Genomic DNA, 27,925 nt, shown 5'->3' with positions numbered 1-27,925 from the left:
CTATACTGACATGAATATCTCGCATATACAACCCTGAATAATTGGTTCATTCGGATCACATCTCCAATGTTGTCTCACAAACATATCCTACTTTATAAGACTGGTGTACTGCTGCCAATCATGGCTGGAAAAGCAATAGAGGGCTTTCATGTTTGCGCAGGATTGCCATTTGGCATTTCCTGTCCAGTAAATGGAACGTAGGCAATAGGCAGTGTGGGTAAGAAAGAAATGATCAAACCTACTGTATATAGGCGCTAAAATGTGCTTTGACAGTGGGGTTACCTTTTCTCTGAGTGTCGCTTGCTTCTCCATCCTGTGTGAAAGCTGTGGCTTGAGCAGCGGGTCGCTCTCATCCCTTCAAAGTTTGTCGAGGATCAGAAACTGTTCGTGAAGGACTCGTTACATCTCCAAACGAGGCCAATTCCTCCCACGGCTGCACGTTGAGCTCTGCGCTGCGACGAACGACAGAAAAGAAATCCCCGATTGCGGTTGTCTAGAGTTTAGAAGAAACTTTTTCCTCCAGGAAAGTGCGCCATGTTGTCAAAGCTTTTCCTTTTTTTCTTGCACCCATAGCTCTGAGGCGCTGGGGGCGGCGGGCTCGGACCTATCGTCACGCAATGCAACATTTCTAACGCAGTACCAAGTCAACTCATTTCAACAGAGTAAAATAAGAAACAAAGTGGTCTCTTTTTGTAGGGAAATGTGATCTTCGCTTTGACCGAAGCCAGTAACCCATCATGCGTGGGTTTGGTCTCCTGGGAGAAATTCTCTGGTCTAACCTACTTCTAAACCTGCAAGCTGAGGTTGGTGTTTTTTTGCAGAGTATCTATAGACTCACAACTGGAGCCGGACCACAGGACGTCTCAAATACATGGCCGCATCAGACATCACTGCTCGTTGGAGATGTGACGGACTGACGTGGATCACTCAGCCCCATCTGATGCAGGCTACTTCAGCAGTGGCCACTAGGGAACACTGTGCGATCATTCATGCTGGAGATTTCCATGGGAGATTTCCCCATCTCAGTCAAGTCGACACAGGCATGCAGGCTCCAACGGAACGCTCTGTAATGAGAACAAATCATATGTGTAATTCCCATTCATTTAATAATTGAACGGTCAAAAAAGCCTACATATGTTGAATAGCTTATCAATATGTATGGTGTGTGTGTGTGTGTGTGTGTATGTGTGTGTGTGTGTGTTTGTGTGTGTGTGTGTGTGTGTGCGTGTGTGTGTTTGTGCGCGTGTGCATTTGTATGTGTATGTGTGTGTCTGTGAAATTGTAAGAGCTCTATATAGGCCTTGATTAACATGTATCACCAAACGAATTGTTGCCCTACCTATTTGAGGCTTTGACAAGCCAAACCAGAAATGCAAAGCACACCAACTTAAAGTTATGCCATAATTATTTAAAATGCCCCAACCAACATGCTATTAACTATACTATGTATAAGCAATTGTTGCCATATTTTACAAGCACAGCCCTCACATACATGTTCATGAAAGGCAGTTGCATTATTTGTCGAAATGATTTGAAATGGAGCGAGAACTTACATTGATAAATAATAAAGCATGTGAAGTCATTATATTAGTAAAATGTCAGGATTTGCATGTAATATCGTCCCGGCAGTATACTGCGGTCAAGCCAGCCGTCACTTCCGCGAATGGCAGTCAAGCCTGCGGACTCCGTTTTTTTTCTGTACGTATGTATACTAGCCATTTCGGTAATAGCGTCTCAGAACTGGTTTAAAAAAAAGCATCCGTCGGGTACATACCAAAAGACAGTCATTAAAAGCAAATACTGTCAAATGAAATGTACAGACTTTGTGATGTGTATTTCCAAAATAAAAGCCCAACTAATTGACAAATATGAGACGTAGCCTATTAAAAATGAGTTTGGATAAAATTTAAAAAGTAACTCCCTGTTATCAGAGACTAATTCCACATCAGGGTAATAGTACACCCACCTATAGTGTGCCCCAGTAAGTTTTAAGACATTCTGTAAAGTTTCAAACCAAAAGCCCTCTCGATGTAAATATATCTGATGCACCTCATTTCTGTGTATAATTAAAATTTCTAGTTGTGACATCAAATTATAACTGCTTCTGTTATGTATGACTTTAAAAGCAATTTTAAAATTATATCACTGGGTTAAAATCATTGCAATTAGTTATTCCTGTTTGTTTTTCCATTTTTCCTTTTGGCCCTATGGGCAAAGCAAGTGGGCTTCATTGCTGTTCACATGTTTCTCACATGGTTTAAATATTTTAACAATCAATATTTTGCTTTAAATTGAAAGTTATTATTTTTATTTTGTAGGATCACAGTGGATGACTATAATTTGATCTTGCAAGTATGTAAATCTAAATTCTGATGAGTAAGACAAAGGTCGGGACTCGGGGTCGTCCGAGCTCCATTACTTTACAGGCCAGTCCCATCTTTGCAGAAACCATTTCACCCCACCAGGAGTTCCACCAATGAACCTCTAGGCGGCGGTATAGGGTATAAATAAACAAGGGTAAACGTGTGAAATGCATTATTTTAAACAAAATAATAGTTTTATTTTAGCTATTTTAAAGTGCAAATACAGACTTTAAAGATATCAAGTAAGATATTTTCTTGACTACTAGCAACTATGTTGTACTTTTACGGTATAAATTTTACGGAGTAAATCTATGTCAAAGTCCCTTACAATGAACAATATTTTTCTCCAGATTTTTTGGGTCATTTAAAAATGACCTTCAGACTCAAATAGATAATGCATAAAGGTCATATATCTGTAAGAAAATAAATGCTCGTACAACTTAAGACATAAATTAGCTCAATTGAAGATGGTGATTTTCCATATTTTCTGGACCTGTGAAAAAATACCAAAATTCTGGAACTCTGTTCTAAATACTATGTCTGGGTGCTTACAATCTCATATTCCTTCCTTATCTCGTCCATGCCTCCTCGGTACAATTGAAACAATTACAATAAAAAGTACAATGACTTGGCACGAATAGCAGCCAGAAAATGCATAGCCATATTCTAGAAATCCACAGATCCTCCATCACTGTTAATGAACTCTTACTTACCATTGGATAAAATTCACTACAGTATCAAAGGTAGACCTCAAGATTATGGCAACCTCACAAGGACTTTATGACACCAAGGGCCCTATCTTGCACCCAGCGCAATTTACGTTCTACACAGACGGATGTATCATTGCTAACCTTGCACCCGGCGCAAAGCTGATTTTCCCCCGCAGCAAATTTGCGCCACTACACTTGCGCCCTGAGAGGCGTGTCGGCGAAAAATGATGCATGGTGCTATCTTACAGATCGATTTTGCAATTGCGCCACTAACTGGAAAATCCTGGTTTAAATGCCCTACAGCGCAGTTGGTGTTGCTATTTTGACGTGCCTCGGAACTGTAACATAAGCTTACGTAGGCTATACACAGCACGAACATGCAAACAATTAGCCTAATTGAAATATTATGATGTCAAAGAATGTTCATATGTGACTGTTCATATGAAACTGCATAGAAATAGCATGTGGATTGTGGAATTATTTTTTTCCATAGGGGCTGCATGAATGAACACTGTAGTTTGCTATGCCATGCGTTAAAATAATAATAACTAGAAAATGCATTTCCTGCAGAAAATGCGGTGAGTGCTGTAGTACAAAGTGAGGTTGAAAATATTTTTTAATAAAGCCACATAGATTAAGACATGAAGAAACGTTAAATGGCTTAAATCAAGTGAAGAGATTTGAACAGAGTTCAAAAGTCTATATGGGGTAAACAATGTACATGCACACCATTTTAAAAAAAGTAAATGGTTGCAAACAAATAAATTGACAGCTGAATGAAAAGCGCAAAGCATTGCTAAACATGCAGAAATGCAAAAGGAATTGAACTGAAGAATCTGAAATAGCCGAAATTGTATGTAATCGCCTTATGCTAATTTCTCAGCCCAACGTTATTAAAAGTTGTGAACGTTGTAAACAATAGTCCAATTGAGCGAGAAAAACTGCCCAATCTGGCAACACTGCCTGCACATCCTCGCGCTCTAAAGGCTGATTCATACCTCCGGATCCGGACGAAATTCGTCCGTCCGTACCAAACGTCTCCGGGACTACCCTTCATACCTCCGTCCGGTTTCAGCGTTGTTATGGATGTTACGCAATACATCCTCTAGAGGGCAGTGACTGTCGCATATTACCGGCATCGACAATCGCAAACATGCCATCTGTAGAGGAGATGATTTTGCTTTGTGTCATCCGAAATCGGCAAAAAAAAGGCGCAAAAAGTGCAGGCCTACGCGGCGGTGTCATGTGACACCCCTCACCAACCCGCAGATTCTCTCTTCAAAATGTTGCGCCATTTTTAAATAACCAGTTATAACTCATTGCCAAAGCAGGTGAAAAATAAAATAAAAAGTTCAGGTATATAGTATAATATAAGTATAAAACGTTAAATACAATATATATATACATCTCAGATATTATACTACTCTCTATTTTCGCAAATGGTTGGACTTCCGACTCTATACTGCCGCCTCGATTTCCGTTGGTATTGCTCCGTTTCTCCCGGAGCACTCCGGATTCGTAAGCTCAGAGGCGACGGACCCACTGACGGACAAAACGACCACCAGGACCGGACGAAAGGGTTTCTATCCGTATTTACCGTAGGGTGTGAATGGGCCTTAACAACCCTTGCCCACTGCATCCGTCCGTTGACGGATCTCATTGACTTTGCATTCATCTCTTGCGTTCAGAAGTTGAGAAAATTTTAACTTTTCAGGCTGCGATGGATCCGTCAGCCAATCAGATCATGGCTCCGTCGGCAAATACCACTACCCCATCCGTCAGACAAGCCTTCCGTCGTCCGTTGACGGACTGATACAGTGGGCAAGCTGCGTAACCTCAGCGTAAATCAATGAGACCAACTGAAAACAAGCCGGCATGGAACTTAAACTGTGATTTTGAGAAAAGTATAAAGTGATAGAAATTCTATTTTCAAATTATTGAAGATACGCAAGTGTGTTGATTTGTTGAACCTTTGAACGAAGGTTAACGATAAAATATTGGTCAAGTTACGAAGTCTGAAGTAGTAAGTGTCAGAGAATGGGCAGACGGCTCTGCCGTCCTCCCATTGACTTCCATTGTAAAAAATAGTATTGTAAAAGAAGAATATCTTAAAAAGTATTAAATATTAAAAAGAATCTGAGCTAATACGAACATTTTAAAATTGGAATGGAGTCTCTAGGTGAAAGTTTGAGGAAGGAGATAGGTCCCAAACTTTGTAGAGAATAAGAAAGAAGAAAGAAAGAATAAAACTTAAGTAGGACAATAGTTGAGCACTGCATGCAGCACTCACCTAACAATAATAAACTCGAGCAAAGTATATCGCAGCCTTCCAAAACAAAATCTCGTTTTAGGGTAAATGATAACGTTGGTTAAATTATTTTGGAAAGAACAGCTGATACAGCGGTAATAAGTTGTAAATTTAAATCAATGCATCTGCAAACACCGTACAGAAAACACATATTTTCTTGACACAGACATCGTGTACAAGACCATGACTTTTAGGATTGATGAGTATTTGATCGTGAGGAAACATAGTTTTACCGCGAGTAACTTTTAAATGACAGTGATGCTTGGCGCGCGTGTGTCTGTTTAAACACACGCAAAGTAAACACGTAACGTATAATAATACAGTCCATGGCAATGTATATTAATGGGGGGACACATGCATACTATGAACAAAAGTTGATAACGATAATGTATACAATACTAGTAAGAAACAATGTTTGTTAATGTATTGCCATATATCATTAAATAGACCCACAGCTGTGGCCCCAGGACCGCATATATGGTTCACATCACATCTCTCGGACAGAACAGAGTATGTATCACTGGGTGATGCTAAATCGTACACGCACTCTGTCACTTGTGGTGTCCCTCAAGGATCAGTCCTTGGCCCCACCCTCTTCACGCTATACATGCTCCCCCTTGGTCGTGTCATCAGCCGGCATGGAACATCTTTCCACTGCTACGCTGATGACACCCGACTCTGCATAAAAACAAACCCAAACCCCTCTGCAGCCCTATCCACATTTCCACCTGCCTGGAGGAGATCAAGGTGTGGATGGCGGCTAACTTCCTGCAGCTCAATGGCTCAAAAACGGAAGCCATTCTTGTTTGCACTCCACACTAGACCCGGTCATCCACTATCACCAACATCAGCTTCTCCGGCCACGACATCCACCTCTCATCCATAGTCACTAAGCTCGGTGTCAGAATGGACCCTCACCTGACCTTTGAGGCCCACATTCAACATCTTTGCAAAACCTCCTTCCACCTCAGGAACATTGCAAAACTCCGCCCCACACTCACTCTCCCCAATTCCGAAAAACTTGTCCACGCCTTTGTCTCCTCCAGGCTGGACTACTGCAACACACTCCTCATCAGGTTCCCCAGCAAGAACTTCCAGTGGCTGCAGTACATCCAGAATTTTGCTGCCAGGATCCTGATGGGGGTGCGGAAGTACCACCATATCACAACCATCCTCAAATACCTCCACCGGCTTCCTGTCCAGTACAGGATCGAATTCAAGATTTCCCTTCTGTCCCACCAGTGCCTCCATGGCACTGCTCCCCTATACCTCTAAGAACTCATCACCCCCCATTCCTCCTCACGCCATCTCCGCTCTGGACAGGTCAACCTCCTCCAGCTTCCGAGGACAAGGCTCCGAACTATTGGCGATCGCGCCTTCGGCTCAGCTGCACCCAGTCTGTGGAACGCTCTCCCTGACCATCTAAGGGCCCCGCAGACTGTGGATTCTTTTTAAAAAAGGCCTACAAACCCATCTTTTTAGAAAAGCCTTTGGCTAAACTGCTATTTTAAATGATTTTTTTTCTCTGTTATTTTTCATTTTAATCTAGTTAGTCTTTTATGTTGTATTTATCTTTTTATGTGCATTGTAGCACTTTGAGGTCATTGAGTTGATGTAAAGTGCGTTTTAGATTAAAAATCTAAATATTTTAGATTTTAAGATTTGCGTTAATTTATCTGCCGGTATAATAGCAACAGCGGCAGAAACCCTCCCACAGAGCTACTTCAGTTTTTGCGCTTCTCACTTTCGTTTCAGACCATTAAAATAGGGCCCTAAGACACAATGTATGCATGTATGTATGTAGATATTACATAGGAGTAGGGAAATGGAGGAGGGGGACTATTTTTTTTGCACTGTGTGTTAAAATATTGTGTCAGTGCTCATAATGAAGATATTATAAGAAAAAGAGTAGGTATATAACATATTGCCATCCCCTGGCTGGAATACCGATTGCATTCATTCACAATGTAGAGAACATACATTTTTATTTTATTTGACGTTTCTCTGCAGAGCTCTAACCTCTTCAAACCAACACTGTCAAAATATAGCTTCTTATTTCTGGAATGAGAAATTTGTTCTTGTTATATTAAGATTAATCTTACTTCTTAAATCCAGTATTTTGTCATTAGATATTCAGTAAGGGTAATTAAGCAAGTAAGGATTTTTTTAATCCATTTTATTATATACTAAGGAAACATTCCATCTAGATTTTAATTAAATTCTTCTTTGAAAATACATGTTCATTTCTATGTATAGTAACTGTTCCTCAGACACACAAAGCAAATTATGAACTACAAAAACAAACACCTGCCTACAATTATTTCCCATTTCATCCAACAATTTAGCATGGTGATGCCACCACAGGAACAGGTTAGACATGACTGACAGCACACAACCGGTGGAGTGGCGGATTGAGGGTGAAGCCCACTGATGGGGTCAGATCCAGCTCCGTCACCCCGGGTGGAGGAGTGAAACTGAAGCGTTTCAGGAGGGAGGTGAGGAAGAGGAAGAGCTCCATCCTGGCCAGACCCTCACCCGGACACGCCCGGCGACCTTGTAGACAATACAAATGCAACGCGTTCATTTTTATATTCATCCAATTCATTTGAAAAGAAGAGTTGTACTGTATTGTGAATATGAATGGGTTAATCATACCAGCAGAAAAAGGCATGAATGCGTCTCTCTTAACAAATCTCCCCTGCTTGTCTAGGAAGTGTGCAGGGTTGAATGTGCTCGGGGTTTCCCATTCACTGTCATCATGAAGGACAGATGTCAGTAGTGGATACACAGTGGTCCCCTGGCAACACAGAGACAACACAAGTCATGAGTCAGCAATTAGTTCGGACTAGCATCAAATATAAATTAAATTATAACGTTTTAAATTGATAAATACCTATTCATTAAATTTAAGTTGAGTCTGTAGGATTTATTATCATATTACAATAACAAGCCTGTATTTGTTATTGATGACAATCTCATTGTCATCAAATTATCCTTTTTTTGTAATTTTTCCTTTTTTTTTACAATAAAATCTTAAGTTCATTCCGAGTTATGCTGTCATTACAGTTCAAAGAATTTCCACCACAATCGTTATTCAGTCTATTTTTGATTTTAAAATGTAATTTTTGTTGTTGTTAATTCGTAGGTAATCTTTGATTTGGACTGTCAATCACTACGACTTTTTATAGTTCTTCAAAGGGAAGAGCCAGGCCAGGCTGATTTGCAGAGAAAACCTATTGTGAACAACACCCATTGCCATCAGACCATCTTCATCTCACAAGACGATGGGTGTGGTAAAAACCCGAATGTGCTTGCGCATATCAAGCAGAACAGGCTTGGGCTACAGACTTGAATAGATTCCAGCAAGATTCAAATAGTGTTGAAGAGGCCACATACAAGTTACTTAAGTAAAATAAGCTCTGAATGCATCTTGTGTGAAGATTAAGATTCATGTCCCCCTTTTTTATGAAAAATAGAATGGTCAAGCCACATTTATTGAGTTTAGTCTAACCTTTCTGATGAAGAATCCCTGCAAGTTGACATCTTGAGTTGTGACATGAGGAAGGGCCACAGGGAGAATGCTAGCCAGTCTCTGGGTTTCATGGATGACGGCATTAGTGTAGGGCAGCTTCTTCCTGTCCTCTACCCTGACCTGACGACTCCCTGTCTCTCTTCTCAGCTCCTCCTGGACCTGAACTAGGGGATGTGCACAAACAAAACCACAGACATCATTTTGGTGCTCAGTCTTCAACAGCTAATAGTTACAGTTTATTAGTATAAAATATATATATATATATATATTCAACTAAAGTACTGTTTCAGGTGTATTCATTTATGAATTCATATAATTTAAACAAAGTCGTTAAAAATTAACAAGGTTCCAAATGTACACTTGGTTAGCCTTACTTTTATGACCGAACAAAGTAATTTGTTTGGTCATAACGTCAGAGTAATTAATATGTTTAATTCCAGCAACACAGCAAATAATTGTAATAAATATGGCTGCTAGCAGCAATAACCGGCGTGAACCACGCAGCCTGGCCTGAATTTGGAGAAAAAAAATTAGGAATTGGTGAATTCAGTGAGGCTACTGCTGGATTTTATAGAGCCATAGTTGAAACTCAATCCTCCGTCAACTCATTCAGCACAGTGTGAGGTGGTTCCCCCAAGCCAAAGCATCCCTACTGCTGGAGGTGGTCAATCATTGGCAATGATTTTGTTTTTGTTTTGTTTCTTCTAACACAACTCTGGAAGGAGCTTCAATGTAGACATGCCCATTCAGCCCATCCAACCAAACCATGACTTTTGGAGGTCAGCGCCAGAAATAGTAGACCTTTACTCAGTAGTACAACATGGACATTCAGTTTGCTCATATTATTTACCCGATGGGAATCGACACATAGGGCCCTATCTTGCATAGGGCCCTATGCAAGATAGGGCCCTATGCTTTTGCTGAGCCGCCCAAAGGGACGGCTCAGCAAATGGAGGAGGCGTGTTCTGGCGCAAACTTTTACCCATTGGTGACTTGGTTAAATTAGCTCCTATTTTCAGATATTTTGTTTGCAAGTGGGCCAGAGAAACATGACAAACTACGGTATATGGCGGAATAATAACATATTTTTAAAATAAATAAAATGAAGCCTAAACATATTTAAGGTCAACCTAAAGAATAGAGGACATGGGGGTAATCTGAAATATTGAAATTCATAGGGCGAGGTATAGAACGGAATCGAACCACAAACCTCTGGAACAGACATGCTTATACCAATGAGAAGAACAGGGGAAAGTCCAAAAAAGTAGATACAGTTCAAAATGGGTGGAGCAATGACTACTCCCATTGATAGTGGTTACTAATTACCCTTCAGAGAATCTAATAAAGCTAATTTGATGTACATTTTTGGTATGAGTTTATTGACACGTCCACATTGCAGAAATTGTTATAATAATAATTGTAAAAAACAATTGGCTTTGGATATTTTCAGGCTATGAGAAGAAGCAACATATGATATACAATGCATGCCTTTTGATGACAGTCTTTAGGATATGGCTGAATTTAAGGTGCACCGGTCATCTGATGACTGTAGCGCCCATCTGCCTTTCCGTACATCAAGTTTGATGATGATTGTCTAAAGTTAACCCCTCCTGGCTCCTTGAAGCTCATCGGACACCTTTGGGCCTCTGGCGGCAAAATTGTTATTAGAATCGCCTTCATCTCACTAGATCAATTAGAGCCTTGACCCTCAACTGTCCCAATGTTGGTTTTGCTCAAATCAGACTTTTGGGCTAGGAACCTAGGCTGTTTGGGCATATAGTGGTATTATACCCATGAGGATAATGTGGCTTATGTTATGCTGTCCACACGGCTGGGTTCCATAGACATGGGACCCAAATTTGGCATGAACAGGATTTACTGTTTAGGATATATGTGTTTTTCCTGTCAATGTGGCGTTTGAGTAATTTACGTTTGAGTCCCTGGAGACCATACAGTTTGGACTTTCAGAACATTTCCGATACCTTTTATTCTATTAAGAGTTGGATTGGCTTGAATTGGCATTTGGCTTGGGATGTGAAAAGCAGTTTAGTTGGTTAGAGTTTAGAGTGTTAAAGTTGGAGTGCTTGAGAAGGTGCATCATCTAACCCAAATCTGGGAGTATTGGGTAAATTGGGCGTGAGATTTGTCCTTTTGAAATGTTGCAAGTCTGACCCATTGGTGGCCAAAATTGGCAAAAACAATAGATTTGACACCTGACACCTTACAATAATTCAGCAAGTAAATAAAACAACATGAATGTCTTTCTCACCCTGAATTTGTGGATACTTGGCCATGAAAAGCAGAGCCCATCTAAGTGATGCTCCTGTGGTATCAGTACCAGCAGCAAAAAGGTTGCCGACAACAGTAATCAGATTCATCTCATGGTAAAGAGGGTCTTTTACACAGGAGTCCTGTGTTCAAGTAGAGACCATACTGTCACTCCAATGTATACGTAATGTGGCTCTACACAACTTCGTGTTGCTCATCACGCTTACCTCATCCTTCTGTTTACGGATCAGAAATGAGTCAATGAGACACCTGCACATCTCTGGGTTTAGGGAGATTTTCAGTTGATGGATTAAGTCCCTGAAATGATTGTACTGAACTTCAAAATTATTCTTCAGGAGTTTGAGATTCTTTGTCCATTTTCCCATCCAGGGAAAACAGTTGTACAACTTTCAGTGCAATAGAAAAAATAGAAAAAAGAAAACAGTTTACTCATAAAAATACACAATATACACATTTAATATATGAACTACACACGTATTAAACATCACAATCCAACTGGCCTCTAACTTAAAGGGGCCCTATTACGCCCTTTTTAACTGTTTATTATTTAATTTGTTTGACCTCATAGAATTGATTTACAACAATAAAGGGTTGTCCAGCACATTATTTTATTAATGTATTACAACCCCTATGTGAAACACCATGTTGCTTAGAATTTTGAGGCATTTAGAATCTTGGTGCTGACGTCTCTTCAGGCGCTCTGTCACTCTGTCTACTATGGCTTCAGTACCTTACCAATTTGAGCCTGAGTCGGACCCCCAAAGCGATAATAGAGCTGACGACGCTAATGACGAGTGCGATGTTAGTCGTAGAATGGACCAGGACATTTCACAGTGGGAAGTTTTTGTTTATGCTATTATACACACACGCCATTTATCATGTATTTAGCGTAGCTTTTCTGACTAAGCTTGCGGCTGGTAGACTACTCGTACTATTCAAGCGTCCGTAACAAGCTTTTTATGTCCCGACATGGCATATTGTGGACTATTTTTGTCCGTCAAAATACACCGTTCTAACTTATAACATCTCCACTACCTAGGTGCACCTGTGGGAATTGTGCCACTATGCCCAACGAAGTGGAAAACGTCTGCTGTAGAGAAATCCCAAAGGTAAAACTGATGAGCTTTAGGCTAAGCTATACCTTTTGTTGAGAACAATCTCATGTCATATATCTATCAACTTCGGCGGATGTTATGATATATATATATATATATATATATATATATATATATATATATATATATACATATAACATCCTCAGAAGATGAGTAGCATACCACTATCACCACAAAACCTTATAGGTAACTTCTAGTAACTATGTTGCATGTTTAGATCATCTCTATCATATATTAATGGTAATGCAAGTCCACTTGTAATGGAAAACAAGTAATCTCACCATTCTCCTCACCTGTTTGCTGTAGTACTAGCCAACTGTACCATGTTTGTTATGTGAAGTCATCAGTGATACCATTTTTTGTAAATAACAATCCTACTCGAATAGATGTTACTTCAGCAATACCAGTAACGAGAAATCTCCCCTGTTCACTGTTGTCAGTCATCTATTTACTGTATAACAATCATTGTTATGTAGAACTAATCAGTGATTTAAAAAAAAAATCAATAAAAGTATGACTGGAAAACAGATGTTGCTTCCTGAATCTGTATTGTCCTATGCAGTCATGTTGTACTCTGTGATGTCAAGGTGACTTTACACAGTAGTTATTTTGTCTTATTGATTTATTAGGTTCTAAAACGAATGAGCCAAGTGTGATTATGGACCTGTGAGGCACACAACAGATGAAGATTAAGTAATTTTGGCTGTAAGCTCCTTCTAAACAAAACCAAAGCAATATTATACTTCTAATATTATGTGATTTGAATCAATTTGCCATTAAAAGAAAAACAGAATAAAACTATTAGGCCGCGAGCTACGGGGCCTTACCAAGCCAACTATTATTTTTTTAAATAATATACATAGAATTTATATATAGAATTTATGAATAGTATGTCTTTCTGTCCATCTACTTCTCTACTCAAACTCTGTTTTGCACTCTGATCCATTCCCCCCGACCCCAGCGTGTCCAGGAACGCAGCAAAAGGTGATTGATGAAGCGCTCCCATTGACTCCCAGCAAAAGTACATGCTTACGTCACCACGTACCGGAGGTAAAAGGAAGCCGCGGAGAGAATCCCAACGAGCCGTTTCTAGGCAGCTCGGTAACAGTGATTTGCGGTAGTCATTTACTTCACCTTGTGGGAATTTTGTGGTATTGTAGCTTTGCCAACCATTTATATACCCAAAAACATATGTAAAGCGCAATAGGAGAAGGAAAAAACGGAAAAGCATAATAGGACCCCTTTAAGAATACAAAAAAACCTCTGTAAAGTATATTGCATTGAAGTCGCCACTCAATTCCTTAATTCTTTATTAAACATATTAATTTACAATTCTGGACCTATGGCTAATTTCGCAATGCTTACCTGTATTGAGGCAGTGCCCATAATGCGCAAAGACTCATTTGATCTTTTCACCATTTTGTTAAACTGTGGGTCGCTGTATTCAAATCTGCTACCAAACACAATAGATGAGATTATATTGGAAACAGCCAGGTTCATCGGTTTTGATGTGTCAAATGGCTGTCCTGTAAGGTAAGATTGTAAACATGAATTAAACAAGAACATTCCATGGACACCCTTTTAGGTAACATCAAAGGACAATTGTCAGGTTAAAAGGGCATGATACATTTACCTTTGTGCTTCTCAAACACCTCTATCAAATAGTGGCATTCTTCTAGGATTTTCTCCTCTGCTGTTTTCTTGCCCATCCCATAATCTCTGAGGTTAGAAAGGGCAAAGCGCCTCATCTCTTTCCAATTATCTCCATTTGAAGCTAGAATCCCTGAGAAACAAATTCAACAGTCAACATACCTTTATATATTATGTCCTTGATATCATAGGAAGTGTAGCATGTGATGGAAATGTGAAAAAAAATGCTGTAGGAAAACTAGCAAACAATTTTGGCTTTTTTAAAATAATAAAATGCTAATTAATATTAATCAACAACAATCACAACAATTTTGAGTCAGCGCTTGAGTCATTTGAAATACTGTCCAGTGCTATTGAACGAATAGTACTATCAGAGTTGGGGTAGTTACTCAAAAAAAGTAACGAGTTACTTATTACTAGTTGCTGCTGTAAATTGTAATGAGATTACTTTACTAGTTGCTGCATTTGAAAAGTAACTTCACTACATATTACTTTACTTTCCCGTTTCTTAATTTACTGTAGATACATGGACAAACATCATAGCCCTATCATCACTTAGTGTTTATTGTATAAATCTATACAAAATAGCATATAAAACCATATGAAAGAACAATATCCCTGTCTGCACAAAGAAATGCCTCACTAAAATCCACAGGATAAAGGAGGCTATAGTGAGGTCAATCAGTAGCAGAACACAAGTTTCAAAACACAGGCTTTGGGAAACATGTGAACTAAAATAATGGTCAATGAAAAATATAAAAAGGTCACTTTATCCCATACAATTAAAACAGAAATGCACTTAAAGGACAAATCCGGTGTGAAATGGATCTGGGATATGTTTAGTATAATAACGAGTTGGGATGTTCGTTTGGGAGCAAAAAGGCGCATGTATATGCATTGACGAACAGAGATTGTGCCGTCCGTCAACAACACGCAAGCTCTGTATTCGCCAATCTTCTTATCGAGTCTTAAAAACAAGATGGCTTCGACGGGTGAACTAGTGATGGTATTGTGTGTATAAAATGTCCTTTTTAATAAACAATCTGTACACTTTCAAAGTTATCAATGCCTCGTTTTATATGTAAAGACCCTTATTATACTACCAAAGAAGTGTCTGGCTACTTCTAGCCTTACTTCTAGCCTAAGTGGTTTAAAATAGCTATTTAGTTTTTACCATAACACATGCCCCCATCGTTCAAAGTTTATAGCGTTTCGGTAGAATCGGCTAAAAACAGCCAACTTAAGAATGCGTATACATGCGTCTCTTTGCTCCCAAACGAACATCCCAACTCGTTATCATATTAAACATATCCCAGATCCATTTGACACCGGATTTGTCCTGCACTTAAGCGGCGGTGAGACATGCTGCTACTTTATAGAGTGGCGAAGTCACGCCCTTTCCGGTAGAGCCCATGGGACCTATGAGATCGAAAAATATGAATGGAGTCAATGGAGAGAAACTAATTATTTTCTGGTCCCAGTCGTTTTATGCCCTGGATCAGGATTGTCGCTAGCAATTGAAAACATTCGGGGCTGTAGCCCAGAAGTTAGAGTCCTTTTAAAACGGGGGTTGGGGGGTTTCTCCCCGGAGAAAATTTGAAAATCGGGCTGATGAACATGCAATTGTAACGTAGTTTGAGAAGTAAAGGAAAGACCAATCGTCATGCCTGACTCACGTCGGGGCAGGCCTACTGACATGGGCGTCAGTTTGGTTTGAAATGTGCTGTGGACAGAGACGCACTCGGAAGTGCATTTTCAGAAATGCTGGGTACAATGAGGATGCACTTTTGTCTCTTTAGCGCCGGTAATGAAAGGTTCTGAAAGACGGCATACCCATGTAGCTAATTACCAGACATGTGGTAATACTTGCACTTGGTTCTATGAACGTCTTTACTGTACCGACAGCGATATATTGTTTCACTTCTTATGAAAAATGTACTTATTGTAACAAATGCACTTATTGTAAGTCGCTTTGGATAAAAGCGTCTGCTAAATGCCCTAAATGTAAATGTAAATGTAATGTGGACTCGAGTTACATGACTTGGACTCGAGTCAGACTCGGGTCATGATTTTGATGACTTCAGACTCGACTTGACAAAATTACGCATGACTTGCGACTCGATTTAGACTTGAAAACACAAGCAAACACGGCTTGTGTAACGCAGGAAAGCGCGTTATAGTTTAGTAAAGTAGTGTAGCTACCGATATTTTGAATGTAATGCGTTACTTTACTTCGTTACCCAAAAAAGTAATATTGTTACTGTAACGCGTTACTCCCAACACAAATGGTAAATGTTCCACCAAGTTGATCACTCAAAATAACAAAAAACAAGGGGCCCACTTAAATTGATCAGGGGCCACATTCAATGTTAAATAGTGTTATACACCAGTGTCCCCCCCCCAACATCCCTTGTTTTCTGCCAATGCTATACCATGTTGTTGGTTGACGTCTTCAGAAACACAGCTTATGTATCTGTCTCCAAATTCATTGGCATGGTCCACCAGAGCCTGTTTGACTGTTTTGTACCCAGCCAGGACAACCGCTTTCTTGGGTCCAAAATAAACTGTGAACACCGATCCGTATTTCTTGGAGAACTGTAGTTGTAGTAAAGTCAATATAAATAGAACATATAGAATATAATTGTGAACAATGTATGAATGGATCTGCAGAGAAATTGTGGATTGGTCCATAATTAAATTGAACAACTAGATTGTTGTTCAATTTAATTATGCAAATAAATAACTAATAGATTGTTTTAAAGACGGAAAGTGCATGTGGAGGTGCAATATATGCCCATTTGGGCTTATCTAAAACCAAACCCATAACGACACAATAAATTTATAAGATAATATAACTTTAACTTTTTTTACTTTTTATTTTTTTTAATAATAAATAATTCAATTCCATTTTTTATAGCCCTTAACCACCATTAACGTCTCAAAGGGCTTATCAGGCCAAACATTTATTTTAATATATATATATTTTTTTAAATAATAATTATAAGTCATGATGACTTTCTTTTCATAAAGTCATGTTATGGATTAATCCCTATACACATCCATTTAACGGAATATAAACTGACACCAAAAGTTGCATAAAAATGTCAGGACAAAAACATTCAAACCATTTATAAATAATTTACAATCTTTAAAACACAGACAGTGACATTGAATTATCTCGCAAATATGATGTTATATATATTGTATAAATATTCATTCCACAGTATAATAATAATGGTTGAGAATTAATGTGGTGATAATGAAAAGCCCATACAGTGATAGCATAACATTTATACTTTAACTTTAGACTCCTAGCGTGTGTGGGAGCCACATGGGGCTCCTGTGCTCTGTACCTTTATAATCGCACAATCCGCGGCCCCACACTCGGTCAGAAACTTGCAGAGGGTTTTGGATATGTTCAATAACATGGGGCCTTTCATAGTTCATGCTGGCTGTTTTGAGGAACTGTTGGGCTTCCACTTTAACGGGACAAACCTACCTCTATCAGGGTGTTGTGGGGCCTTTTCAGATCCAACTGCAGCAGGTTTCCAAGAAGAGGCAGTCCTTTGGGTCCTGGAGGCTCCTTGTGGTGGACTTGGAAACCCGGCCTGGAGGAGAGTAAGTAGAGGAGTAGCAGCAGTAGAACTGTCCACGTGAGGACACAACCAGGAGTCTGGACAAAGACCAGGCCTTCTAAAACAGACATACTGCCTCCAAGCTTGACTGACTGGTTTGAGACAATAGTTCATGCTTGGTCCCTTAAGTGGGCCATCACGTCTCCACCCCTTACCCCCCTTAAGGATTTTAAGGGGTTAAAATGTTTTATGCTCTGGTTACCACAGAGGGCAAAGGGAACACTGTGTCCGTGCATGTCTGCAGCCCCAGTACCTGGCTATGTTTGTTTTACTCTGTGTACCGTGGGTGTTAGGCCTTTGGCCAAGTATCAACTTATAACCGAACTCGAACATTCTCCACCTCTATACCAGTCACTGTAATGATTGATGAGTTGGCGACGGATGTGTGCGGTGGATGTGTGTCTGGTTGTGTATCTGGTTGTGTGTGGAGTGTTTGTGTGTGCGGGGGATATGTGTCTGGTTGTGTGTGGGGTGGGAGTGTGTCTGGTTGTGTGTCTGCTTGTGTGTGCGGGGGATATGTGTCTGGTTGTGTATCTGGTTGTGTGTCTGGTTGTGTGTGGAGTGGGAGTGTGTCTGGCTGTGTGTGGAGTGCTGGTGTGTCTGGTTGTGTGTGAGGGGGGATGTGTGTCTGGTTGTGTATATGGTTGTGTGTGGAGTGTTTGAGTGTCTGGTTGTGTGTGCGGGGGATATGTGTCTGGTTGTGTATCTGGTTGTGTGTGGAGTGTTTGTGTGTTTGTGTGTCTGGTTGTGTGTGCAGGGAATGTGTGTCAGGTTGACCCTCTGCTTTAAACTTATATAGCAGAGGATCACTCAAAGCCTCTGATTGGTTGTGTTTTGGCTGGTTGTGTGTCTGGTTGTGTTCGGGGTAGTTGTGTTTCAGGTTGTGCATCTGGTTAGGTTAGGTTAGATTGAACTTTATTGTCCCCGTGGGGAAATTTGTCTTGGGCACAGTGCATCGTTGCTTTTATAACATACAGAGTACAATAAAACAGAAAAACAACAGACAAACCAACATTTTAACATTCACAACATGGAGCTTGGTAGACTGTAGGTTAAGTTGCGCTTTGCTGTATTGCATAGACATCTACAGCATGCGCGCAGATGGCACCCCCCTTTGCTATTTGTACACAAGGAACCATGGGATTTTTATGTATAGTTTCGGATAAAATGTCCAATGAAAACCTCACGTGCATACTTGGTCCTTTGAACACCATTGTTTGTTTTGGACGTTTTCACGCCGATCTGGTAGCGATCGCAGCGATCCACACAAACACAAACCTAGGTGAAGGCTTTTATTTTGAAAACGTTGCGAGATACCACACAAAGGCTGTTTAGAGTAGAAGCGCACGAAGATTTGTGTGACGGCTGGCTTGACGCGGATAAACGAATGACGGCTGACTTGATCGTAGTGGCAGTATTGCATGGTACAGCTTGCCTCAAGGCACACTGGTTGGCATCCGGTATTGAAATGGCAGTTTTGTGTCTCTAAACTGCCATTTGTTGAGTATGCCTTTTCACTGACACCCTTGGTGGGTCAAGGGTCAAGGGGTCCAACTGATCAGGCCCTGATACGTCTCCCCACATTATAATTGTCAATGATCAAATCAAATAATTTTTACTTAAAGGACAGAGTTCCTGTATTCTCATCAAGTAGAAGAATGCACAAGAGGATCTCTGCTTCCTTATCAGGGGCGTAGGAATGAGTTTAACATTGGGGGGGACACATATCGGAAACCTGACAGATCCGTTAATGGTTTGAACAGAAATATTTCATAAATTAACTACACTGAAAAAATTCACAAATTTATTTTATTCTACTAAAAAGATACATTTGTAAATGTAAAGGAAAACATATTTTGAATGGCAGTAATGAACTGATAAATATCAAATCAATTATTTAATTGCACGCTCAATCATCCAGTTTTTTAGAATAAGAAGCGGTGACAAGACGCTGTGTTGAGCTTTCAAAATAAAATAAAATATTTTTCTCCCCCCGGTATAATTTTTAGGTGGGACAAATGTGCCTGTCTCCAATATTGGAGGGGACACGTCCCCTCCGTCCCCCCCGGTTCCTACGCCCTTGTTCCTTATGACCAATATACCCCATGCACAAAGGTTAACGTAATTGTATGTAGTTTACTCAAATAAATTTGCCTAATTGTTATAAATTCAGATTACCTATTATTCTTAAACAGTTAATACAGAAACCTGATTACCAGTTTTAACCAGCGACTGCGGGTCCCGCTATCACGCAACTGTTCCCTTTCTAATGACACATCTTCCTGTTCCTATATACTCTTAGGTCTCTTATGCATTTGTAATTATTATACTCTACTATTGCTCTTATAATTGAACAACTTCGCAAGTGTAGTTCATGGCACACATCAAATGGGATCCAAACATTATCCGTCTCTCGCCGTTGACCACTAAACATATCTTTCCAAAATGGTGGTCATCCGGAAGGGGCGGGACTTAGGCTCTCTGTATCGAGGAGCGTTGGCTCCTTCTCAGCTGATTGGTCTATTCCTAGAATGGTGAATCATAAAACAAGGGCCAAAACCATAACAAACGTTACGACTTGCAACGGAAATTTCCAAGAAGATACCGCCGTGGCATTGCGGTGGGACAACCGTGCATTTTGATTCAGCATGTTTCCTTAATCTCTGCTGACACATCAAGGTTAATTTCATGATTAGGTACAGTACATTTGTTTACTCCTTCAAACTTGTTGGCACATACCAAGAACATTGTGTTCTTGACAAACAAGTGAAACCACTGCAGATCTTGATGACAAAAGGCTTGGCTGTCGGGCAACACAACAACACAGAGCACGTGCCACAACATGGGGATGTTCTTGTTCATCAGCATTAGCTATGGGCCTGGAGGCCCTCAAGTCCATGTCAAATACAACACCTTTGACTCGTTCCCAAGAACGAGCTTTAGCTATCCCGCCTCATAGCAGGATAGCTTTGTTCGAAAATGAAAACACGTTATCTCAAGGTTTGCACGTATTCAATATCAATTCAATTCTAACACACTTTATCCCCCCCCCCCCCCCAAGGGATAATTTACATGGTTGAGTAGCACATAACACAGAAAGATAAACATAAATACAAATAAATGATATGCATTATAATACTAGTTACAATAATGCAATGAAGTGTGATGTGGTGTACACAGTATACATTGATCGGTTAATATATGATAAAAAGGCCTGGTCATTTGATGAGCACAGGTTATACAGTCCACTACAGCAGTGGTTCTCAAAGTGGGGGTCGCGACCCCCGAAAAGTTTCCGGGGGGTCGTAAGAAATGTCCGGGCGCGAGATGATTTAATTTTTCTTTTTTTTATTATTATTATTATTATTTTTTTTAATTCAGAAACCTCGCAACAAAAAATAAAGTCTACATTAAAACTCTAGGGCTCTAGTCTAGGCCTAAACCTGTCCTTTATTCCTCAGACAGGCTTTCGCAGACCGTGCAGATCCGACAGAAACAATGTATCGCGTCGCTCCCACTACGCAAACTCAAAACAATTCCCGCTTGATAATAATCATGGACCTATTAAAGAAAGGACAGCGGATTAAAAAAAATCTTCATGTTAAGTAAAAGGAAAAACCTCGGACACGAGAAGTGAATGGCGCCGTGCACTGAGCCCTCTCGGATGCTGGGCCGAATCAACAACTGTTTCACTACGACTCCTTTCAGCTGCCCACCCCTCCTTCTCCTGCAATAAATAAATAAATAAAACGGCTAATAAAATGCTTGAGGTGGCGTTTTGAAAAAAGAAAACACTAATAAAAAAAAACATTTTATTAGTGTTATATATTGATGTGACTCGGACACATGCGCTGCTTAGAATCAAAACACGTCTTTACTTGTTGTCCGCCATTATCCAAGTACATGCAATTACGTCCTGACGTCATACAACCTGAACTACGGAAACACACAATACATTACAATTAGTACATGGTATAAAGATAATTATGAGCCTTTGATTGATATCCAGACTTTTTTTGCGGAGACACGTTCCTGTTCCCCACTTGTATTGGAGTGAACGGAGATACCTACTTCTGGGCCCCTTGAAACGAGGGACCCGTCCACAGCCCGCTTAAACAGCTGCAATACCAGCTTGGCCGCTGAGCGGCACTGGTGGATTGCGGAAGTATGCAGTGCTCCTGGGGGCCTGATAATAATACGGGACAAAAATATTGGGCTATTAGCCACATTTCGGGGGGATGAAGTTTGGCTACCCCGCATTGTCTGCGGCCGCTAAGGACATTCTTGGTGCGAAAAGACATTCTCGTCCCTGGCGTACTTGAAAAACAAGTACAGTTGTCAGCTGAGCAGCGTGGAGGATAATCTCCGTGTCGCCGTGTGCGGCATCAGCCCAAGAATGAACTTTCTATGTTCGAAAAAGCAGGCCTATCCTTCACATTGGTGTCAAAAAAAATACGAACGAAAATACTCTCAGTTCATTTAGATCTGATGCATGTTCTTGGCTTGATTTTTTTTTTTTTGAGGAGGTTTATCGTTCATGCGTCTTGTTCAGGCTTTGCGTCTTGTTCAGGCTTTGTGCATCTGCAGATGCACTGTTCCTTCATGTTTAAGTTCTTGTTAAAAATAAACTAGGCATCTTGTCATTTTTCCTTTGATGGAATTGTTTGCTATTTGATTATTTTCCTTTCAGTTTGTACAATTGTGGGAACATGCAATGACCAGGACAGGTTTTAAAAAAATAAAATAAAATAAAAAGGGGGTTGCCAGACCTCACCAGGGAATTTTGGGGGGTCGCCAGGGGAAGAGTTTGAGAACCACTGCACTACAGCAGAGGGATAGCGAATCAGGGCCAGTGGCAGCCATGTGTGTGTGTGTGTGTGTGTGTTTGTGTCTGTGTGTGTGTGTACGTGTGTGTGTGTGTGTGTGCGTGTGTACGTGTCTGTATGGACATAACATATTTATAAGAAATGTATGTCAGCAAATCTAATGTGACATAATAGGGAGGGGAAAACTTGATATTACTTCATAACTGCACAGAAAAACAAATTCATGGTTGCTTAATTATAATGGAATTGTGTAATAAAGGGTTTTGGGTAGATGCATCCTGACTATACAAACTGCAGTATCTAAAGTAAGCTGTGTCTCACTGACCGCAGTAGGGTATCATTCAGTCAATTCAACACATATGGCAGAGGACAGATCCGAATGAGATTAAATGAGAAATGGAACAATAAAATAAACCATTTCTCTGGTAGGTTGACAGTTGGGTTTTGTTGACTCTTGCATTCCTATTATGCCTATTATTCTGTAAAACATTTGGGTTTACCCAAGTCTAAATGATAGTCCTTCCATCAACTCAGTTGCATCTATTCATGCTAATCCGCTTCTCTATGCCCTTTGTCTTTAATAAGCCTCGGATCATTTGGATGATGACACTGATGGTAGTTCTTACGTTTCTTCTCCCTCTCTGTTCTGATCTGGATGAATCAGGTTTGAGGCGACCCTGTGACATGCTGCTTGTTGCCCTTAAGAGTGCCTGACTGGGGCCCAGGCCACAGCCAGAAGGGCCCCCCTTTTGGTAGTCAGGAGGGGAGTGAAAATAGCAGCGACTCTTTTGGTAATGAACGCAGTGTCTGCGTTTGAAGGGTAAGTGAGTGCAGGGGACACACTGTAACATGCCCCTGAGGGTTAAACCACCAGTTAACACACCGCTCCCAAAGCTTACAATAACATCGAAAAGCTTATCTGACAATGAAATTCAGCTTTCGGGTGTTGTTTTATTTAAAATGGTAAAGTATTTGGACAAACGTATGGCTTACGGGACATTTTTGATTGGTATCATATTAGACTCTTGATTATTATGAAAATAAGTTAAGATTGCAATGTGATGCATTTTTGCATCACTCGTCATTCTTCAGCAGCTTTTGTGTTTAATACAGCTCAATCAGAAACAACCATTAAACAGGTTAAAATATAAATGATCTGAAGTCCTCTTCTATTAAAATAAACCTGTGGTAACATACCCCATAACGGCCAAACAATGAATATGAAATCCTCTTTAATGAACTTAGTTCTCACTAGTATTATGTGGTTTTCCTGCACCTGTCTCATCCGAATAGAATGTGGGCGTGGCTTTGACAAAAAGTAGTTCCTTCACTACGATTGGTCCATAAGAGGGGTGCCCCCTGCCGAGCCCTCGATCGATGCTATATAGGCTCTCCTGAGGCTCAAAGAAAACAGTCGTGTTATCACACTGTCAAAGGATTCTACTCATCCACTGGAAAAAGGTAAGCTGATTTAAATGATCTGGTTCATACTAAACCATACACATTGATAACTTCTCAGTCAGTTCGGTTCTCTATATTCAAATCAATACATGTTCCTTAAAGTGAGTCCCTTTACAAAAACAAAACGCTTGACAAAACACTCCACACTCAACAGAACAAAACCCAATCCTAGCCCTGGTCTGTACACAGTGGCTGTGCCTTCAGATCCTCCTCATGTCTTGTGGTTTTTCATTTCATTGGTTTAGCCCACAGTAACATGCAGAAGCAGGCACCACTCCACGTTGCCACCCCCCTGAGAGAGAGCCTGGCCCTGACCAAGGTGGCGGGGACCTCCGTCTACATCAAGCTGGACTCCTCCCAGCCCACCGGCTCCTTCAAGATCAGGGGCATCGGCCACCTGTGTAAAACAGTGAGTTGCCGAGTGTTGTGGTTGCCTGATGACCTCATTGTTTTGGAGTAATAGTGTCGCAACAAGGAAGTGTGACAGTGTGTTGTGGAAACATTAATATGGGATTTTATTCAATTTATATACTCCTTGTTTTTGTTATTACTAGTCAATTGAAAAAGCAATTGTACACATTCTCCTTGGACCTAGAGATGTCTGTTATGCAAAGTATAGTGTATTTAAATTCAACCCTGGTCTCTCCAACTCAGCCCCCTCATTGTTGTTTTCGTGTCACTGACCGCGATATGAACCTTTCCCAATAGCACACATACACCCATTGTCTTTTTGAATATATGCATGGTAATTACTGCCTGTATCTTGCATGATCATTAATTCAATTAAATGTAATGAAATACTTTGCAAGGTCAGGAAGTCTCCTAAAATGTGTTATTCTTCAACACAGTGCATTCACACTGACGTAAACATAATTTGCATAAAACAAATGAGGGAACAGAATGGTCAAATCAGTTTTCTTTCTGTGAAACTAGGAGTGAGTCACTGTTTGCATACCTGCTTGTCTGCCTCTCAGAATAGTCAACCAGAAACACAGGAAAATAATTAGTCCAGGTCGCAATACACAGGTTGTGCTCTTTATCCTTTACACTTGTTAATTGTAAAGTCTTTGTAATCGCTATCGCTGAATCTCTACAGCTTCGCAGGCTGAACCCTGCCAATGCTGTAAAAATCCGCCGTTGTATCCAGTCAAACACATCCGATGGACTTGTGTTTGTGTGCGTATGTTTGTGTGTGTGTGTATGCGCGTGTGTGTGAGGGTTATGTGTGTAACGTATTCTGTTGTCTCGCAGTGGTCTGAGCGGGGCTGTGAGCGTTTCGTCTGCTGTTCAGGTGAGTGTCCCTACATCATATTACCATCAACTTCAGTGGTTTGTTTAAACGAGTGGTGTTTAAGTGATGGTGTGTGTGTGTGTGTTTATGAAGGGGGTAACGCCGGTATGGCCGCTGCCTACTCGGCCCGCCATTTGGGCGTCCCAGCGACCATCGTGGTCCCCAGCGTGACCCCCCCATCTACGGTACAGAGACTCAAAGACGAGGGCGCTGACGTCATCATCCACGGCGAGGTCAGCAGGTCGATCGCATCAGTCAGTCTGTCAGTCAGTCAGTCAGTCACAGTGTGTATTGTCACACAGGTTGTGTGAAAATTATATTCTACTATAACTATATTCTCTTCTCTCTCTCTCTCTCTCTCTCTCTCATGCTCACACACATTGACAACCAAACATAGCTAACTGTGTGTCTTTGTGTCTGTGTCTTCTCCAGGCACTGAGCGAAAGCATCTCGTACGGAGAAGAGCTGGTGGCCAACAACCCTGGCTGGGTGTTCATCTCCCCGTTTGACGACCCTCTCATCTGGTGAGGAGCCTTCTCAAAGCCCTCTCTGAGTCTTCCAGGAAACCCTCTCGTATCTCACCACTGTCGTATCTCACCATCTCAGCACAGAGTCCACCATGCGGACTCTGTGCTGTACTCCAATGTCCCGGTTTGACCGCTACGACCAGATAAACAGGGCTGTTCCACTAGATAAGAGCGCAACAGCCCTTGTTTTATCCGAGTGGTGATGAAAGTAGCTTTGTTCATCTGTTTTGCACGTTAATTTGTGCTTTCATTACGGTACGGATACGGAATCACAAACAGTATGAATATTAGAACTGAGCTCCGAGCTAAAATGACACAAACAACACGGTGTGAACGTCGGATGAACCAGGAGCTGCTGGGGTGCTGATCGTGTTTTTGGGGGGGCGCTCAGGGAGGGACACACCTCGCTGGTCAGAGAGCTGGAGGAGGACCTGAAGGGGAAGCCCGGGGCGGTGGTGCTGTCGGTGGGGGGCGGCGGCCTTATGAACGGCGTGGTGGAGGGCCTGCGTCGCGTAGGCTGGGCCGACGTACCCGTGATCGCCATGGAAACGCACGGCGCGCACAGCTTCAACGCGGCCGTGAAGGCGGGCCGGCTGGTCACCCTGCCCGAGATCACCAGGTAGGCCCCGACGCCGTCTCCCTGTCCGTCTCCCTGTCTGTCTCCCTGTCTGTCTCCCTGTCCGTCTCTCTGTCTGTCTCCCTGTCCCTCTCCCTGTCTGTCTCCCTGTCCCCCTCCCTGTCCCCCTCCCTGTCTGTCTCCCTGTCCGTCTGTCTGTCTGTCTCTCTGTCTGTCTCCCTGTCCATCTTCCTGTCTGTCTCCCTGTCCCTCTCCCTGTCTGTCTCCTTGTCCGTCTCTCTGTCTGTCTCCCTGTCTGTCTCCCTGTCTGTCTCCCTGTCCGTCTCCCCGTCTGTCTCCCTGTCCGTCTCCCTCTCTGTCTCCCTGTCCGTCTCTCTGTCCCTCTCTCTGTCCGTCTCTCTGTCCCTCTCTCTGTCCGTCTCTCTGTCCCTCTCTCTGTCTGTCTCTCTGTCCGTCTCTCTGTCCGTCTCTCTGTCTGTTTCCCTGTCCCTCTCTCTGTCCGTCTCTCTGTCCCTCTCTCTGTCTGTCTCTCTGTCCGTCTCTCTGTCCGTCTCTCTGTCTGTTTCCCTGTCCCTCTCTCTGTCCGTCTCTCTGTCCGTCCCCGTCGAGTGTTGTCTTGGTGATGCTGTCCCCTGTGTGGCGGAAGGAACCGCAGTGAACGAGTGTCTCGCCCCTCTCTGCAGCATCGCCACCACGCTGGGCCTGGCCACGGTCTCGGCACAGTCCCTGAAGCTGAGTGGCGAGCACCCCGTGTTCTCAGAGGTGGTCACGGACCAGGACGCCGTCAGGGCCGTGGAGCGCTTCATCGGTGAGTTGGATTTCAAACCTCTAAAAAACAGATACCATGAAAAGCAGCTGATTTAGACCGTGTGTCTGCTCAACCACATCCAGTCATTCAAAGTGAGTATTTTCCCAAAATTTGCAAAAATACCAGATTCTCAGACACTCTCTCTCTCTCTCTCCTTCCCATCTTCTCTCTCTCGCTCTCCTTTCCATCTTCTTACTCTCTCTCTCTCTCTCTCTCTCTCTCCTTCCCATCTTCTCTCTCTCGCTCTCCCTTCCATCTTCTTTCTCTCTCTCTCTCTCTCTCTCTCTCTCTCTCTCTCCTTTCCATCTTCTCTCCCTCCCTCTCTCTCTCTCTCTCTCCCTCCCCCCCCCCTCTCTCTCTCCCCCCCCCCCCTCTCTCTCTCCCCCCCCCCCCCCCCCCCTCTCTCTCTCTCTCTCTCTTCCCCCCCCCCCCCCCCCCCCCCCCCCCTCTCTCTCTCCCCCCCCCCCCCCCCCTCTCTCTCCAGATGATGAGAAGATTCTGGTGGAGCCGGCCTGCGGTGCAGCCCTGGCGGCTGTGTACTGTGGGATCATCGAGAGGCTGCAGGGGGAGGGACAGCTGAAGCAGGCTCTGGGCCCGGTGGTGGTGGTGGTGTGCGGGGGCAACAACATCAGCATGGAGCAGCTGCAGGGCCTCAAGAAGAAGCTTGGCATGCTCTAAGGCCTCCACTCATGCCATCGTTGCGCATTCCAACAGTGACTCACGAGTCCACTCACTGTACACTTTATAGAAAGAAGAAGAAATACTGGTTTATAACGACAGCATCCAAACAGAAGGCCGGTGTGACACACAGACCCAATCATTCCTGGAGTGGA

At 42.0% G+C, this 27,925-nt stretch overlaps 3 protein-coding genes across 3 annotated transcripts in view; 1 reads left to right on the top strand and 2 right to left on the bottom strand.

Annotated features, from left to right (window-relative positions):
* LOC307081288 (tetratricopeptide repeat protein 28-like) overlaps window positions 1-312 on the bottom strand; it is a gene marked incomplete at its 5' end in the record, with an annotated part of 178,628 nt that extends 178,316 nt beyond the window's left edge. Inside the window, one exon of the mRNA XM_079744400.1 lies at window positions 283-312. Within this exon, the coding sequence (XP_079600526.1) occupies window positions 283-312 (30 nt within the window). The remainder of the gene's footprint in view (window positions 1-282) is intronic.
* Window positions 313-7,752: 7,440 nt separating this feature from the next.
* On the bottom strand, window positions 7,753-17,673 carry LOC307073114 (cytochrome P450 2K1-like; the record flags this gene model as incomplete). Its single annotated transcript, XM_079732817.1, has 9 exons — window positions 7,753-7,934; window positions 8,037-8,178; window positions 8,893-9,077; window positions 11,183-11,324; window positions 11,409-11,588; window positions 13,683-13,843; window positions 13,951-14,100; window positions 16,400-16,562; window positions 17,467-17,673. 9 exons carry the CDS (start codon window positions 17,671-17,673, stop codon window positions 7,753-7,755), a joined length of 1,512 nt encoding a protein of 503 aa, XP_079588943.1.
* Window positions 17,674-24,145: 6,472 nt separating this feature from the next.
* On the top strand, window positions 24,146-27,770 carry LOC307085554 (L-serine dehydratase/L-threonine deaminase-like; the record flags this gene model as incomplete). The annotated part of the gene is made up of 7 exons (XM_079750386.1): window positions 24,146-24,298; window positions 25,141-25,180; window positions 25,274-25,413; window positions 25,613-25,704; window positions 26,099-26,326; window positions 26,968-27,092; window positions 27,577-27,770. The coding sequence occupies 7 exons, from the start codon at window positions 24,146-24,148 to the stop codon at window positions 27,768-27,770; spliced, it is 972 nt and encodes a 323-aa protein (XP_079606512.1).
* Window positions 27,771-27,925: the final 155 nt, after the last annotated feature.

The sequence above is a fragment of the Pollachius pollachius genome (genome assembly GCF_949987615.1).
Source record: "Pollachius pollachius genome assembly, chromosome: 1".
In the NCBI taxonomy this organism is placed as follows: domain Eukaryota; kingdom Metazoa; phylum Chordata; class Actinopteri; order Gadiformes; family Gadidae; genus Pollachius; species Pollachius pollachius.
This window is presented reverse-complemented; position numbering and strand designations above follow the sequence as displayed.